The 17,558-nt window shown below is 36.2% G+C and overlaps 1 protein-coding gene across 1 annotated transcript in view; it reads left to right on the forward strand.

Moving 5' to 3' along the window:
* The first annotated feature begins 4,350 nt into the window (after positions 1 to 4,350).
* The window catches only part of KIF13B (kinesin family member 13B), a 246,319-nt gene continuing 233,111 nt past the window's right edge, over positions 4,351 to 17,558 (forward strand). The window contains 1 exon segment of the mRNA XM_074287554.1: positions 4,351 to 4,496. Within this exon segment, the coding sequence (XP_074143655.1) occupies positions 4,442 to 4,496 (55 nt within the window). The 5' untranslated portion in view covers positions 4,351 to 4,441.

A 17,558-nucleotide genomic window follows, 5' to 3' on the forward strand; every position in this document is an offset into this window, starting at 1 on the left:
AGTGCATGTTGCTCTAAATACTTTCTTTCTGTACTAACCCTGACAGAAAGGACTAAAAAAAATTGCCATAATAAATTTTATTGATATTGCAATTTTAAATGGGAACCTTTTCTTTCTGGGAATCAGTACTAAGAAATATTTAAACATCTGTCAGAAATAACCTGCTTGCCTTAACCGATTGTCTCTTATTATCTAGTTTTAAATTTTAAAATAATTCAATCTATGATCCCAACAATGATTCTCATAAGAAGAAACAACCAAGACTACCAAAAGAAGTATTCTTTTTTCAAAATTGGGTCTCCCCAATAATTGTATGAGTAAATGCCTTTTAACCCTCATCAAAGACCTGGAATCATTCAGATTACTCTGGAGTTTCACTGAAATCACCATGACCTTTATTCCTTTTTTCTTTTGGTTATACCCAAGTCCTTCCCCCTCCCTTTAAACACAAGTCAGTGCCCCTTTCACTAACAAAAAGAGGGTAGTCTCAAAGGCAATTATAAAGAATTGGCAGTTCGACAAAGAAATTAGTCAAATTAGCTCATTAATTGTTTTAATAGAAGAAATAAATTGTAGAAGTTTAAAATTGACTTTACTCTTTGGAGAAAATGCCAAACATGTAGATAAGAAGTATGTATAGGATGGGAAGAAATGCCAGAAAAAACAAATCAAATTAAAAAAAAACAAACAAATTAAATCAACATATGCAAGTGGTTTGAATTGTTCCACTAGAACCAAAAGAATTACAGAACAGAAGAAATGACATCTATTAATATGTTGCTTCTAGGAAACAAAATTCATAGAAAGAGATATTAGAGATTTAAGTAGATTATGAGAATTCCTTTTTGCAAATTTAAAAAATCAAGAGTGGCCATAATGGTGCTAAAAAAAATTTGAATTCAAATGAGAAAAATATCAAAGGAGAAATAAAGGCATTATATGGTAAAAGGACTAATAAATAATTTATTCTTAATTTACACACACCAATCAATTTGACAGTTATATTTTAAAAAGAAAGGCTAATAGCAATGTAAGAAAAATAGACAAAAATATGAGGATAGTAAGGGATGTCATTGTTTCATTATTAGGAAATTAGGTTTTGATTGTTTTTAAAATAAGCCAGATATGTTATTTGGAAAGAACTAAGGAAAATAAACAAGGGTTATACATTTTTTTTTCAAGTTCATGTGGAACTCTTAAAAAAAATTGATCATACATCTAGTCAGAGAAAAATCTTTGGCAAACTAAAAAAGGTAGAATGCAATAAAATTAGAAATAAATGGCAAAACTATGAATTAAAGATAAGTTACATGGAAAAAGCCTAATGAGCAATCAAATAATTAGGTTTTAGGAAAAAATCAGAAAAATGATACTATATTTAAAGGATAATGAAAACACAATTGCAACATGCCAAAATCTATGGGATGAAGCCAAAGCAATTTGAGAGGCAAAACACCTACATTATTAATGAAAGGAAGAAAGTACATTAATTAAGCCTGTACCTAAAGACATTAGAAAAGGGTCTATATTAATAGAACAAATGAAAGTTTTTAAAAATAGGGATAAAATTAAGAACAGAAACAAATTATTAGAAAATGAAAGAACAAATTGAGTTAATATTTTACATCCCATACTATGTCATAATAAATCCTAGCTGGAAAATAGACTTAAACATTTTTTAAAAATGCTTTATAAAGGTAGAAACAAAGAGAATAGTATGTGCCATTTGTGGAGGAGAAATATATATTTAAATCTATCAAGAAAATATAGTTAGGAACAACATATATGCTCGGTGAAAGTTTTTCACACAAAACACTCCATTTCTAGTCTGAGCCTTTTCACCAACTGTTCCTCATGTTTGTCATTTTCTTCCTTCTTGTCTCTGTCTCCTGGCTTCCTTCAAGTTCCAACTAAAAATTCTTCTCTAGGAAGCCTTTTCCTATTCCTCTTTATGGAATATTATTTCCTCTAATTATTCCCTCTAATACTACTCCCAATTTGTCTCCCATCATGTTTGTACATAATTGTTTGCTTGTAGCTTCCATCAGACTTTCAGCTCTTTGAGATTAGGGGCTGCTTTTTGCCTTTCTCTGTACCCCTAGCACAGAAGTTGGCAAATAAATACTTGTTAACTAATGTAGTATAAAATTCTTCACACCTCTCAAAAACATTAAAATAAAAATAAAATATTTAGAAATGTGGCAAAAAGAAAGTTATTTAAGAACAACTAATTAAATAAATGTTAAGAGCCTACTTTATGCAAGGTATTCTGTGTAAAACTAAAGCAGATTTAGCACTTAGTAAGTTTACATTCAACAGGACACTTAAATTTGGTCAGTAAATATGAAAACAATTCAAGACTAATATCCAGTGCATAAGTGGTCAAAAGATACAATTTGTGAAAGAAAGTAAATTATAAATAATCATTTGAAAACATGCCAAGTTTACTAAATGTCAAGGGAAATGCAAATGAAAGACAAAATTCAATATTGATAAACTATGGATGAACATATATATATAGCTAGTAGAATTGCTAATAGAACCTTTTAGGAAAGCACTTTGGCAACATGGGGTGTCTCACTATCTTAGTACTTAAAACTGCACTTAAACTTTTGGGACATACTATATATAGGAAAAAATCACTAAACCAATCATATGCCTATAATTGATCATTTCATTTTTGGGAATATGGCAACATAAAGGGAAAATGAACTATCAATTAAAAAATGTTTATTTATAGCAATGTTATTGTTAATTCACCTTATTTTCAGTTCTGAATGTTTTTCCTTACCCCACCTATTGACAAAGCAAGTAAAGCAAAGCCTTTACAAAAATGTACAGTTGCACAAAACAAATTCTGCAATTAACTATACATAAAAAGAGAAAAATAAAAAAAAATAAAGAAGAAAAAAGCTTCAGTCTTCTGTGTCTGCCTGGAGGATGGCTTGTTTCATAATGAGACCTCTAGAAATATGTGGTTGGTTCCATGTGTTGAATAGAATTCCTTAGTCTTTCAAAATTATTTGTCTTTACAGTATTGTGGGGTGTAAAATATTTTCCTGGTTTTGTTCTCTTCCTTTTACATCTGATCATACAAGTCTTCCAAGATTTTTCTAAAATCGCCTCCTTGTCAATTTCTAACAGCATAATAGCTCTCTATCCCATAATACATATAACTTGTTATATGTTACATACATATAACAGTCATTTCCCAATTAATGGATATCCTCCCAGCTTCTAATTCTTTGCCACAATGAAAGGATCTGCTGTAAGTATTTTTGTACAGATGGGTCCTTTGTCTCTTTCTCTGATCTCTTTGAGGTTTAGATCTAGGAGTTGTCTCCAAGGATATGTACAATTTAATAGCTTTTTGGGCATGGTTCCAAATGGCTTTCCAGTATTGCTCGAGGAGTTCACAGTTCACCAGTAATGCGTTAATGCACCTGTTTTCCTATGGCTCTGCTAGCATTTGTCATTTTGGGTATATTAGAGTTATTTTAATGTGCATTTCTCTATTAGTGATTATTTTAAAAAATATGGTTATTGCCAATTTGTATCATTTCATATTATTTCACCTATATAAGTTATTTATCATTTGATAAATAACTGTTATTCTTATAAATTTGAATCTGTCCCTTTTATATACAAGAAATGAGAACTTTTATCAGAGAAACTCGCTGGAAAGATTCTTTCCCAATTTCCTGCTTCTTGTGTAATTTTAGCTAGCAGCATTATTTGTTTTGTTTTGTTTTGTTTTTTTAATTTTAGTAGTTTTTATATTACAGCAGCATTATTTGTAATGAAGGAAAAATAAACTTGGAAGAAGCAAGTTAGATGTCTAATGAAATGAAAATGATGAATAAATTATGCTAATATTAATGAAATGGAATATTTAAATGACTTAGATGAGGGACTTGAATTAGCCGACCTCTAAGATTTCCTGGGGTATCCTTCATGCTGCCCCTTGGAAATTACCGGTTAATTTTCTGTAAACGGTACAAAACAGGGACGGACTTACTGCTTTTTTGATTGGTCACTTTTAAAAGTGATGGAGAAAATGTTAATGATTCAGATTAAATTTTAAAAGTGTTTTGTGCGAACATTTCCTTCCTCCAAGGGAAGAACGGACAATAAAACATTTATCAACAAACCACTGTATTAATACTTTTAAATTTCAGAAGGCAAAAAGAAGTTTCCGGCCCCTTTTATCGGAGGCTGACTCACGAAGACTACTATTCCCGGCATGCAATGCAAATAAGGCCGGTACTCTCGGGTGCACAGATCAGGTGACATGAAGCCCCGCCCCCGGCCGGCCTGACCCCGCCCTCTCACCCTCCCTCCCTCCCTCAGGCCCCCTCCTCTCCGGTCATCCCCGGCAATTTGCCCTACTTGCTGGAGACGGAAGCCGAGCGGGAGCGCCGGCGGTGGCGGCGGCGCGAGAATGGGGGACTCCAAAGTGAAAGTGGCCGTGCGGATCCGGCCCATGAACCGACGGGGTGAGTGGGGGGCAGAGGGGCGGAGGAAGGCACGAGGTAGGGGGGGCCAGGGGCTCTCTTCCGTGCGCTCTCTCGCGGGGCTCTCGGGCTGGCGGCAGGTGCTCTGGGCGCCCTGGCCCCGCGTCCGGCCCGGATCCCGCCCCCTCCCTGGAGCGCCACGTCCTGCCCCGGCTGGGCTGCCCCTTCTCCGAGCAGTCTGGGACTGCTGGTGCTCGGCTCTGCGGGGGGTCCCCTTCTCTCCTCCCTCCTCCTCCCTTCTCCGTCCTCTCTTCCTCCTCCTCCTCCCTTGTCCCTCCTCCACTCTCCTTCTGCCCTCCTGTTCTTTCCCCTCTTCCTCCGCCGTTTTTCCCTCTTTTCCTCTATCCTCACTTATTCCTTCTGTACCTCCCTCCTCCTTCTACGGTCCTCCCTTCTCCACTTCCCTCCTTTTCCACTTCTCTGGCTTCCCCTTCCTCTCCTCCTTATCTCTCTTCCTTCTTTTCCTTCCCCCTCCAGGCTATAACCCTCCTCCCTTTTTCTCCACCGCCTCCTCCTCCACCTCTCCCTCCTTCCTCCTCCACCTTTTTCTCCATTCTCCTCCCTCTTCCCGTGAGTGCTCCCAGTGAGCCCTAACTAATGATTCCGAGATAAAAGGGGACACAGCCCTGGTCCTCTGGGTGCTTCCTGTAGGGGTGGGCGCTCTGATAATCCTAATCTCAGGTAAAGGCTTAATTGCACCGAAAAGGGACGCGGGTGGACAAGTCACAGACCATAAACATATTCACCTTATAGACTCAGCCCTGGGGATGGGGAGAAAGGCAGAAAACCAACCACCAGAACCTGCCTCTGCTCCCCAGGAGCGGGATGAAAGTGGGAGTGGGGGGGAGGGTCTAGGAAACTTTCTGGGCGACATGGCGCCGCTTCTCCAGCGAGCTTTTACTGAATTAGGACGGGCCAGGTGCTGAGCCCTAGGTAGACCAGGAGAGGCAAAAACAACATCCGAGTCTGGTGGGAGAGACCACATGCAAACGGCTATGTACTAATACCGGACAAACTGGGAGCACTCCCACAGGGAACGCGCTAGGAAGCAGGTGCGATTGATTGACCCCAGTTTACAGACTGAGTTAAGTGACTTGCTGAAGGCCCCAAGTTTTTCTCACACACACACACACTTTTTTTTTTCCCCCATCTTTTTCACCTGAGCCTTTATTTTCCAAGTTCTGTGTAGGGGCCTATCCTCCGCTCTCCCCTCTCCCCCTTACATCAACCACTCTTCCCAGTCCATCAACTACTTACCTTCCAACCGGACCTTCTAACCAGAAGCGATTTGCCTTGGGATTTGATGGGTAGTATAAGTAGCATTTAGTAGAACTGAACCTTATCCTGTATCTTTACCCCTTTACCTAGAAACCTCATCTTCCAACTCTAATCTATCTGGAATGGAACCAGGGAAAGCACAAGTCTTGAAATCTAGGGCGGTTTTTTTTTTTCCTATGTAATTTACACCCTGCTAGTCTTTATTTACCCCATATTTGACCCAGAAGTGTTTAGCCCGTGGCTGAATAAATAAAAGAGAATTTGGCTTAAATCACTGGAAGAAAATAGCCAAGTATAAAAACCTTATCTTTTATTCAGCATACCTGATTCCTAAACACCAGACAGTATGTTGTAACAACACTGAGTTAGGGTTGGAGGAAGGGATGATTTTTTTTTTGTTTGTTTACTGTTGAGAAACTTCTGTTTTTACTTAAGGTCATATTTGTCATCTCATCAGCAAAAAGTTCTAGTGCTCAGAAACTGTTGAAAGTGTACTTTGGAAAACTTTCCCATATTGTACAGAGAAAAAGAAAATGGGGAACTTTGGGTGAAAAACCAAAGAAAGGCTAAATCTTGTTCAGCTCTGATTTATCACTGTACCTCAAGGCATGGTTTGGTAATTGACAGGTTCTTAAGAATCCAAATTAATACATAACTTATCACGTACAACTCTAACAGCTTCTGCAGGCTCTTGTTTCACAATGAAGTGAAGGCTTAAATCTTTTCAATAGTTATGGTAAATCATTACCTCATAACTTCGAAGAGCTAAGGGTTTGGACTAGATGATCTTGGAAAGTTCCTTTGCGGTTCTATGATTCTGGTGGGGAGAGAGACATGGATATCTGCTGCCCTTTGGATAGGAAGTTGCTATTTCTAATCCATCATCAATAGAACATGTGCTTGGAGTTGTTTTTTCAGTAATGATCCAGCTTCTACTTGTGAATAAGGCAGGGGTACATGCTGTGTGCCAGAAATTTTCCTCAGTGTAAACTTACCTCAAGTTCTCTAACCATAGATTGAACTCACAACCTTGACCTCCTCAATACCATGCTCCAAACAGCAGAACTAAGTTAGACAAACAATAAAATTTTTTTTTAAAGTCTGTCCTTTTATTCAAGGACACTTTATTCTAGTTCATTGTGTTTTTATGAACCCTAACTATACTTTTTGAAAAGAATATCTGGGAAGTTAGCAGAGGAGAGGGACTTCAGAACAAACTTGGATTTCTTTTTCACAGATATTTGGAAAAGTTTGAAAGGAGGTAACGAAAGTGCCATCTCACATGGACGTGTCAGATAATTAGCAGTTTTCTTTCCCATCATGGTAACCAACATTATTTTTACATTTTTATGAAGAAACAGTGTTTTTATTTGAGATCCTAGTGTTTAGTGATTAGCAGAAACTAATATAGTGGGATTGGGAGAACATTTGTAGTTTAAATATGGTTATAGGAAGTTGCTTGGAAACACTACAAGTAGCAGTTGGGTACTTTTCTCTCCTTTTCAATTAACTTTAACATTGTTTATCTTCAAAGCTTGTTCAAGTTTAAGATATTTGTGTTGAACTAACTCCATGAGTTGCTCATCCAACTGTGTTTTGTAATCTGGGTACATGTATTCATTGTTTTTCCTTTCTATATGGAACTTTTGAACAACTGAATTCCTATGAGTAAGCGCTATTGAGATCCAGGGTTCGATGCTGTCAGTATGGTATCTGAAAATTGATCACATGGAGATGTTCATCCACAAGTACTGTATTTGAATTTTGTGTAGCACATCTTAACTGTGACATTGATGAACATGTAGATGTATACACATATATAAAATTACACACTTTTTTTTTTTAATTTAATACTTTACCTGGTTTGGATGCTCATCTTTCAGTGATGATTTATGGCCTGGTCTCATGCAATATCAGGTTGTTAAGAGGATCAAAATTGCAAGGTAACGAAAGGCCCTTGGATGGTGGTTAGGAAGCTCCATTAATAATGACTTTAGTTTGACCTGTGCAGTAAAGGACAAGGCTAAGGATATGTTTAACTAGAAAAATAAATGGGCTAGGCATGAGAGAGGGAGAGTATGATGACTACTGTCCATAATAAAGAAAAAGAATCAGAGGAAGGCTTTCAGAATGTGAGAGATATTTAAAAGAAATTGCTATAGTATGAATAGATGGCTGGGGGAGGGGAGCAGCTACTTTGAGATACATTTATCTATGTATATATTTTATAATTGATATTTGTTTATCCCCAAATGATTATTATATACTTTGTCAATATAGCATAGACGTTTTGAGGGGTGAAACTGGAATACACACGTTAAAGGTGCTCAGGGTTGTATATATTTTTAATTACAGTAGTGTATTTTCTGAGATTTTCTCTGTACGCCTCATCTTACAGTGTTTTATAATTCTTGAAGAGAATGAAAATGTGTGTTTAAAGCTTTTTTTGAACTTTATTAGGAACACAGAAGTTTAAACCCAGTCCCAGATACCTACTAGCTGTGTGACTATGGGCAAGTCACTTAATCTCTGCCTCAGTTTTCTCATTTGTAGAATGGGGATAATAAAAGCATCTATGTCAGTGTTGTGAGATCAAGTGAGATAATTGTGAAGAACTGTAAAAATGCTTGTTATCATGATCAACTTCATGCTACAGAATAGGTATTCACATAAATTTGAGGGTCACTGGAAAACTGCAGAGAGAACCTAAAGCTATTATTTTCTAAATTACTTGAGTTTGTCAAATACTGCTTAAAGATTGAACTAAATTATTCTTTTTAAGAGAATTTTGATATTGATTGGCTAATGTTGAAAAAAACTTCAGTGATGGGTAAGTAAATACCATGCCTTAGTAAAAAGTTCAAAACAAGCTTGTTTGCTTGTTTGATTTTTTTTTTAAATCAGAGTATGTAAGACCAGGAAGGAACCTTGGAAGTCATCTAATTCCAACATCTTATTTTATAGATGAGGAAATTATATAATGAATTACTGATTATATAGTGTGTAATCTACTCTGAAGTTTGGAATTGCTTTTAGCCTCATTTCAAGGCAAGGTTAAACCTTGGATAGCTCAGTATTGTAAAAAGTTTCCAGTTACTACCTGTTTATGTGTCAATTCAATTATGTTTACAAGTATTTTTAGAAATTTTTTTTTTTTTTTACATTTATCAAATGACATTCAGTTTTATTCAAAATTACACTTTAGATGAATGAATTTAGCTATTTTATATGTTAAACATTAAGCTGTAATTTGGAAAGTAGAAGATTTGTATTCAGATTATAGATACTTTGGTATACTTTTGTCACAAATTAGTTTTGTTTTTCTTTTAATTTTTAAATAGTATTTTATTTTTCCAAGTACATGCAAAGATAGTTTTCATACTGATTTGTTTTTCTAAAGTATTAAAGTTAAATAGTGAGGAAGCAAAGAAAAATTTTTCATGACTTTGGAAAATTATCTCCTTATAGATAGGTTATCAGAATAAATTAAATTATCTTTCAGATTTGTGCAGCTGACGGGGTAATGCCTCTTGTGTTCTATATACTGTAATGCCTCTTGTGTTCTGCACACTGGAAAGTACACTCATTCATACATAATTACTGGATGAATTAAAAATGTTACAAGCATTATTTTTAACACCTGTTGAGTCATGAAGGCAGACTGCTTATTCAGAGGTTGGAAGTTAGATAACTAGTGTATTGATGAAATTTTAAGTACTTATAAACTTTAATTGACATTTACTGAGCACCTGTCCAAGGTTGTACATTATATAGATAAACTTCTATTTGAGAATAGTCTCTGTTCAGTGGGAGAAGACTGGATTTTGAATAGCTTGAAGCATTTAGCTGAGTAGATGAGGTTAGGGATTATTCAAGAGAAATTCCAATTCTAATATTAATTGCATATTAAAATAACAATGTTAATATTTTAGCTATCTATATCTGTACCTATGCATATACACACTATCTTTCTGGGGTAGGGGGAAAATCCCATTAAGATTCATTCAGCCCTTGCCTTTGAGAAACTAGTTTATGATCTGTTTGAGAAGATAACATCCTAAATAGATTAAACAACAATATAAGATGTTTTGTCATTAAGTTTCAAGTGAATGGTATGGGCTGAAAATATTATGGTACTGTAAGAGTTTTGGGCCTAGAGTTGGCCCAGCCTCAGACACTTACTACCTGTGTGACTTTGGCCAAATCATTTAATCTCTATTTGCCTTAATCTTTTGGCAAAGGAAATGCCTAACCACTCCTTGGGCAATATTGGCAGCTGTTGTCCATGGAGTCACAAAGAGTAAGACATGGCTGAGCAACTGCAGCAACAGGATTACTCCAGGTTGAGTTGTTTGAAAAGGCTTCATAGGAAAGAGTGAATTGGGCAGAGAACTAGAGGGAAGGGCCATTTGGATAGGTACAGCCTATGTGCTGGAGCCTGCTCATAGCAAGAAGCTTATTGTTAAACTTTCATTGTGAGCATTTATTCCTTGGAAATTGGCAGTTATAATTGTGCTTGACTTATTTTGTTAATTGACTTAAGTTATAGAGAAAATAAGAGAAAACATAAAAGTATGTTTGGAACACTTTTTTGTGGGGAGGGCTGATTGGTAAAAATTTACCAGCACACCTTTGGAAAGGAAGAATAGAAGGTGAAGGTACACCGAAGGTGAAGATACAGGAATGAGCAAGCTCTTTTGGGGTGGTGCTGTGAGTATATTAGCTTGCTGATTACAGAAAGATTTTACTTTGTGGAGCTGGAGATAAGGTTGAAAAGTCTATATTGATTGGAGTATGTTTTGAATTCTAGACAAGGGTGTTCCCAATGAATACCAATTTTCATAGCTTCATATATGAATCCAAAAAGCATCAGGAGGGAAATTTTTTTTGATGATTAAATAAAAAATTGTAATAAATTTCATAATTTATAAGTATTCAAATGTAAAAGTCAGTTATTTTCAGTATAAATGATTAGTTGTTAAATTAAAGGTACTTATAAGCTTCTTTTCATGGTGTGCTTGAATTCTTTCCCCTTACCACTATGAAATGAGCCATCTCTACAGGCATTAGAAAGCTCTTGAGGTTCCTGAACATGAGATAAGAAGATAAAATTATATTGGACAAATAAATATAAAGCTTTGGTTTTTAAAAATCCACTGCACAAGTACAAAATAGGAGAGATAGCCTTGGCTACATAGCAGTTTGTTTAGGTGTTTTAGATTACAAGCTTAATATGAGCAAAAAATGTGACATGGCAGTTAAAATAGAAATTTTAATCTTAGACCATGTTAATAAAAACAGAATAGGATCCAGTAAAAGGAGTTAATAGTTCTTCTGAGGCAGTTAATGCTAGGCCAAGAGTTAGGAAGGTCACAGTTTAAATCTGGCCCCAAATGCTTACTAGTTGTATAACCCTGGGCTTCATTTCTGCTACTGTAAAATGGACATCATAATGTCACCTACCTTCTAGGGTGATTGTGAGGACCTGATGAGATAGATAATTTGTGCGCATTACAGTTGCTTGACCATCCCTATAGCCTGGAGTACATTTGCCCAGGTGCCACAGCTTCTCTACAGCCAGGTTAATGAAGGGAACTGGGGACATGCCATTTTGGCATTGCTTGAAGGAAGGAGGGGTGCTTAACTCAAAGAGAAGACTTAGAAGGATGTGATTGCTGCCTTCTATGAGCATGAGCTTCCTGCAGTCTTCTGGAGGGATTAGTCTGGTCCTTTTGGGCCCCTGAAAGTAGAACTAGCTCAATGAGAGGCATTTATGGAGAGGCCGGTTTTGATCGAGTATACCAGTGTTGTCCAGAGTGGAGCAAGGTAATGATTTCCTTATTAGTGACTATATTCAAGTGTTTGTACATGTTAGGTAGCAGAGGATTCATTGACCTCTAAGAGTCTTTACAACTCAGGTGAAAGTGTGAAATAAAAGGGGGAAGGGTTGGGAGTTAGAACTGTGGGCAACTTTGAGGTCCAAATTAATTATTTAAAATTAGGTGTAGCACAGATTGGAATATAGGGGGTAAAGAAATTGAAAAAAGGGAATTATGTGTTTTAAGTGGCAGACATGAAAAAGAACTATTTGGAACATTTGGCATTGACTTGAAAATGTGAGAACCTAGCAGGAGAGGATTCAGAAAGAAGGAGAGAGTGTATTAGTAGGAATGCCTTTGAAGGAAAACTTCGTGTGTTCTCTTCACATAGAGAGTGGCTTCTTGAAGGCAGGAAGGTGACGAAAACATGCTTTATGACAGGTATTTTTTTTCCCTATAGTATATATTCAGAGTTTGTTCTTAAATTAGGAACAATAATCATTTTAAAAATAATTATTTTATGCCAGGTGTCAGGGCTATGGATAACAGTTGACATAAATTTCTCTGTGTTTTTTAGTACAGAAGAGAACTGTTTGCATCTATTTGATATTCTGATGGTGAATGAGACACACATCTACCACAACAATCTTTTGTTCTCACTGTCAGCTTAATAACTTTGGTTTGGATTTATATAAATTGGTTGAAAGGCTTCTCCCTCCTTTTTCTTTTATAAATAAAATTCTTTTAGATTGAGCTAATATTCATTTGAATTTATCCTTTATTTTTTCTCATTTTAGGGGTCTGCAATATAGGAATACTACTGATACAAAGATACTTATTGCCAGCATTAGGATGTATGTTTTTACTTGTTTTTCCAGTAATGGTAATGAATTTAGCATTTACCTATCTATATACTTTTTTCAGGTTATCCAATTACCAGAATCATACATTCTTGAGAAAGTTTGGGGGCATTTAACACTATAGTATGTTGATATTAAACCCTTTAAAGGTTCTTAAACTCTGTTCTTAAGCTTCTCAATACTGAGTGCTACCTATTTGACTGAAGATTCCCAGGAAAATGATTTAGTTTGACAAATAATTTTGAAGTTACTACATTGATTTCTGCATCCCTATGATAGGTGCTGTATGAGATTTTTAAAAAAAGCTTAAGTCATGATATCTGTCTTCAAGGACATTTTAGTCATAGTTGATAATTCACATCATCCATATCCATATGTATCCATAAATACATATATGTTCATCTATCCATCCATATTTATGTATCCAGATAAATAGATAAATTCAAAGCAGAAATGATTGCTATTTACATTCAATCTGAGTCAAGTAGGACCCAAACAATAGTCAAAGGGGATTTGGCCTAGGACCTATTGATGGCCAATAGGTTTGAGACATGGTCCTTAAGAAAGAAATTTAGCCAGTGAACCCCAAGATATCTTGGGAGAGTTCAGAGGTCCAATAGAAAAGGGAAAAAATGATTTTAAGAGCACCTGCAGGTAAGGATATGATGCTCTGTGGACAGAAGGAGGGAAGGGAAAGAAGAAGCAAAGGAAAGCAAACAAGGAAAGAAGGAGTCTTCTAACTGACTAATCCCAGTTTGTAAGCCAGCTTTACTTACAGAGGTTGCTGTTTGTCCTTCAAAGAGGGCCATTTTATTTTATTTTATTTTATTTTTGAGTAGGTGAAAAAGGAGATTGTCTCAATTGCTACCTGGTCTTAACCACTGAATGAGTGTGGCCTCTGTCAAGTTGAGACCTATAGAAGACCTTAGCTTATAAAGGCCAAGGCCCCTCACTGCATCCAGGGCTATTTCCAGTTCTTATCTATATCTGACCACTGGACCCAGATGGCTCCAGAGGACAAAGAGAGGCAGGGACCTTGCCCAGCCCTCCCTCCCTCACATCCAGTTCCCTTGCATGTCATGGCACCATCTCCCTAATGTTGTGGTCTTCTGAGAACAAAGGACAAACAAGAACTGAAAGGGATATGATATGGCTCAAGATCACTCTTGGGGACTGTAGGATATGGTCAGCTATGTGTGGTTTCAACATTACAGAAGAGGGTCTGACTGAAAAGATGAGTTTATTGAGAGTTGAGGGAGATAAAAGAAATAAATAATTGGGATCTTATTGTGAAGGACTTTGAAGGCTAAAATTTAGCTGAGAGGTCATTTAGACCAACCTCCTCATTTTATAGATGGAAGCAAATTTAGAGAACTTAGATGATTGCCTATCATCACTAATTACCTGTGTAATCTTAGGCAAAATCTACATTCAGAGCTGTCTTTTATAGAGTAGGTATTTTTGTGAGATTATGCACTTTTAGTGATACTGCTGTTGTCCAAAGTATTGTTGGAATTCCTCTTCTGGGATTGTCTTCTGCCCCTGCAGTAGATTCTTTTGAATCCTTTATTGTGGCAAATTTTATTCTTTGAACATAGAATTAGTTTTTGAAAAGAGAAGAGATTCAGAACCAAGTTTATTGAAGTTTATTGAATTTTTGAGGTTGTTATTGCTAATTTTTGATGAAGAATGTATGATTATAAAACACTAGAACTGATTTTTATGTGTGTGCAGGTGTGCGTATGTGTAAGTATGTAATAATTGTCTTTAAATACAGTTTTGAAAATGAAATTTAAAAGTATTTTGAGTAATGGAAGCAATGGAGTTCATGATTTGCTTTTTTGGTTAAATCAGGGCACGTTAGCTAAATGTGGTTATTTTATAGTTACATCTTGTGTATGTTATTATTTAAAGGCAGTCCTGAATGAGAAAATTTTCATTTTTTAGTTTATTTCTGTCTAATTTTATTCATTGTAGTAAAGATTTTTTTTTTGCATAATTACATTTCTTTTCATTGGAAGTTTCACACAAATTTTAATTTGTTTTTAGAACATATCTAGCTTTATAGTAAAGAAGAAAGTTTGCTATTGCATTTTGTAGAAATAATGATCTGATCATTAAATCATCTCTTGACATTTTTTCCCTATCACCATGCAAAGAACATAATAGGGTTTTAATTGGATTATACTATTTCTTTCTTGTAATTAATCCACAAAAGCATGACAATCTTAAGTCTTATTAACTGCTGCTAAATTAATGTGTAATTACTTTGATTAGAAAATAATATACTTTGATTTATATAGAAACTTCTCTGGAAGAGGGCCAACTGCTTTTCATTTGTCTTTTATGATATTCCTTTGAAGAATATTGAATATGCATGCCTGAACCCATTTTACAATTGGATAAACTGAGTTTGAAAGGATAATTAATTTACTATAAGCTACCCACTAAATAATTTATGAAATCATTAATGGTATCCAGATCTTTTAGTCTGAACAAACTGTTATAGACCTTCAGTTTTTTAAGACTAAAGATTTAGATTCTGTCCCTTAAATCAATGATTTCCAAGGGTTTAGCTGGGAATTGAAGGAAGCCAGAAAGTAGAGATGAGGAGGAAAAACATTCCAGGTATGGGGAATAGCTAGGGAAAATGTCTGGATCCTAGAGATGAAAGTCTTGTTCATAGTGCAGCAAGGAGGACAATGTCATGAGATCAAGAAATATGTGGGAGAGTATAAAGTAGAAGTACAATGGAGAGGCAGGAAAAAGGATTAGGTTAGTAAAGGCTTTGAACTCCAAAGAATGGATTTTATAGTTAGTCTTGGGAGGTGATGGGAGCTACAGATTTATTGAGATGTGAGGAGAGAATTGAATGGTCATCCGTCCACTTTAGCAAAATCACTTTGATAGCGAATGGAAAATTGATTGAAGTGGGGAGGGATTTTGGAGTAGAGAATAGAATGAAGTGTTTGGGGACCTGTAATGTTCAGTTGTCTCCAGAGACTGCCCATCGCTCTCTGGGAGGAGATCTGCTGTCTCAACTCAATCTCTCCTCCAGATTCTTCTTCCTGTAGAGAGCAGCCAACTCTGACCTAGAGGAGAGACCTCTCCTCTTCCAGAGTGCCTCCCTCTTTTATCCTCCCAGAGAATGGGCGTGGGATAACGCAAGGGTGTGGGAAAACTACTTCTACCAATGAACTTGCTCCTTTTAAACATTAAGCTCCTCCCCAGAAGTCCAAAGGGGTAAAACTCCCAGTAAAGGCGGGAACTAGAGAATTGTTAAGTACCGACTTAGCACTTAGTAAGAACCTAATATCTCATTATCTCATTAAGTAAGAACCTAACAGGGACCAACTAGCAGGCTATTGTAGTAACCCCATGTGAGGTAATAAAGGTCCATACGAGAATGGTGGCAGTGTCAGAGAGAAGGGGGTGTATTATAAGAAATGTTGCAAAGGTTGCCAGGCTTTGGCACAGATTGTACATGGTGGTGGTGGGGGGAGATAGTGAGGAACTAGGATGAGACCTAGATTGTGAGCCTAGGGCACTAGGAGAGGGAGAACGAGAATATAATACACATAAAAGTTTTTTGAGGTCTTCACTAATTTTTAAGAGTGTACCAGAGCCCTGAGATCAAAAAGTTTGAGAGACATTAGTCTAGAGCAAGAATTCTTTTGGCAGTCTCATGAGCTAGATCCTAAGAATCGTTTTTTTAATTGCATAAAATGAAATACATAGGATTACAAAGGAACACAATTTTTATCATACTATCATCAAAATGTTTTTTAAAAAAACTAAGTTCATCTGGGAAATGAATATGAACCACGACATAGAAGTCCCAATCCCTTTATTTTTGTCTGCCTGCATTTTTGATTTCCTTCACAGGTTAATTGTACACTATTTCAAAGTCTGATTCTTTTTGTACAGCAAAATAACTGTTTGGACATGTATACATATATTGTATTTAACTTATACTTTAACTTTTTTTTTTTTTTTTTTTTCCTGAGGCTGGGGTTATGTGACTTGCCCAGGGTCACACAGCTAGGAAGTGTTAAGTGTCTGAGACCAAATTTGAACTCGGGTCCTCCTGAATAATTCATCAGGGCTGGTGCTCTATCCACTGCGCCACCTAGCAGCCCCTATTTTAACATATTTAACATGCATTGGTCAACCTGCCATCTGGGGGAAGGAGGGGAAAAATTGGAACAAAAGGTTTTGCAATTGTCAATGCTGAAAAATTACCCATGCATATATCTTGTAAATAAAAAGCTATAAAGAAACAAACAAAAAAACTAAGTTCATTGACTTCAGGTTAAGGTTATCTGCTCTAGAGGCACCACATTCTCCTTTAACTAAGGCTTCTTTTTGATCTACTTTTCTGGTTCTTTTTCCATCTTTTTATTAATCCCTTGAGCTGGGGGTGTTCCCTGCTGTTTTGGCTTTGATCCTGGGCTCTTGGCATTTTCATTCATTCCTATAGTTTCCACCATTTCTTCTGTGGAGAAAATTCTCAGATTTCTTATCTTTAACCCTAAACCTCTGCAACATTTCTTGCATTTTCCTCTTTCTTCTACCAGAATAATCTTAAATATAATTTTGTTGCTTATTAATATAATATTGTTTATTATCACAATTTGCATATGTTTGTCCTCTTTGTAGAATAAACTTCATTAAAGTCTTTGTCTTTCACACATTAGTATATATTTGCTGAATGATAGGTCCTTCAATTAGGGATTAGATTGGACTGTTGATTTTTCATAAGCTATACTAGTGAGAGAAATATTAATGAAGAAATTTTTAGGACTTCTCAAGTAGGCTGTTCTCTTTCAAGAAAATCTAGTAAAAAAGAAGGGAAAGGGACCTGTATGTGCCAAAATGTTTGTGGCAACCCTTTTCATAGTGGCTAGAAGCTGGAAGATGAATGGATGTCCATCAATTGGAGAATGGTTGGGTAACTATAAACTATGGTATATGAATGTTATGGAATATTATTGTTCTATAAGAAATGACCAACAGGAGAAATACAGAGAGGGTTGAAGAGACTTACATCAACTGATGCTGAGTGAAACGAGCAGAACCAGAAGATC

The sequence above is a fragment of the Sminthopsis crassicaudata genome, chromosome 2 (genome assembly GCF_048593235.1).
Source record: "Sminthopsis crassicaudata isolate SCR6 chromosome 2, ASM4859323v1, whole genome shotgun sequence".
NCBI classification, from domain to species: Eukaryota; Metazoa; Chordata; class Mammalia; order Dasyuromorphia; family Dasyuridae; genus Sminthopsis; species Sminthopsis crassicaudata.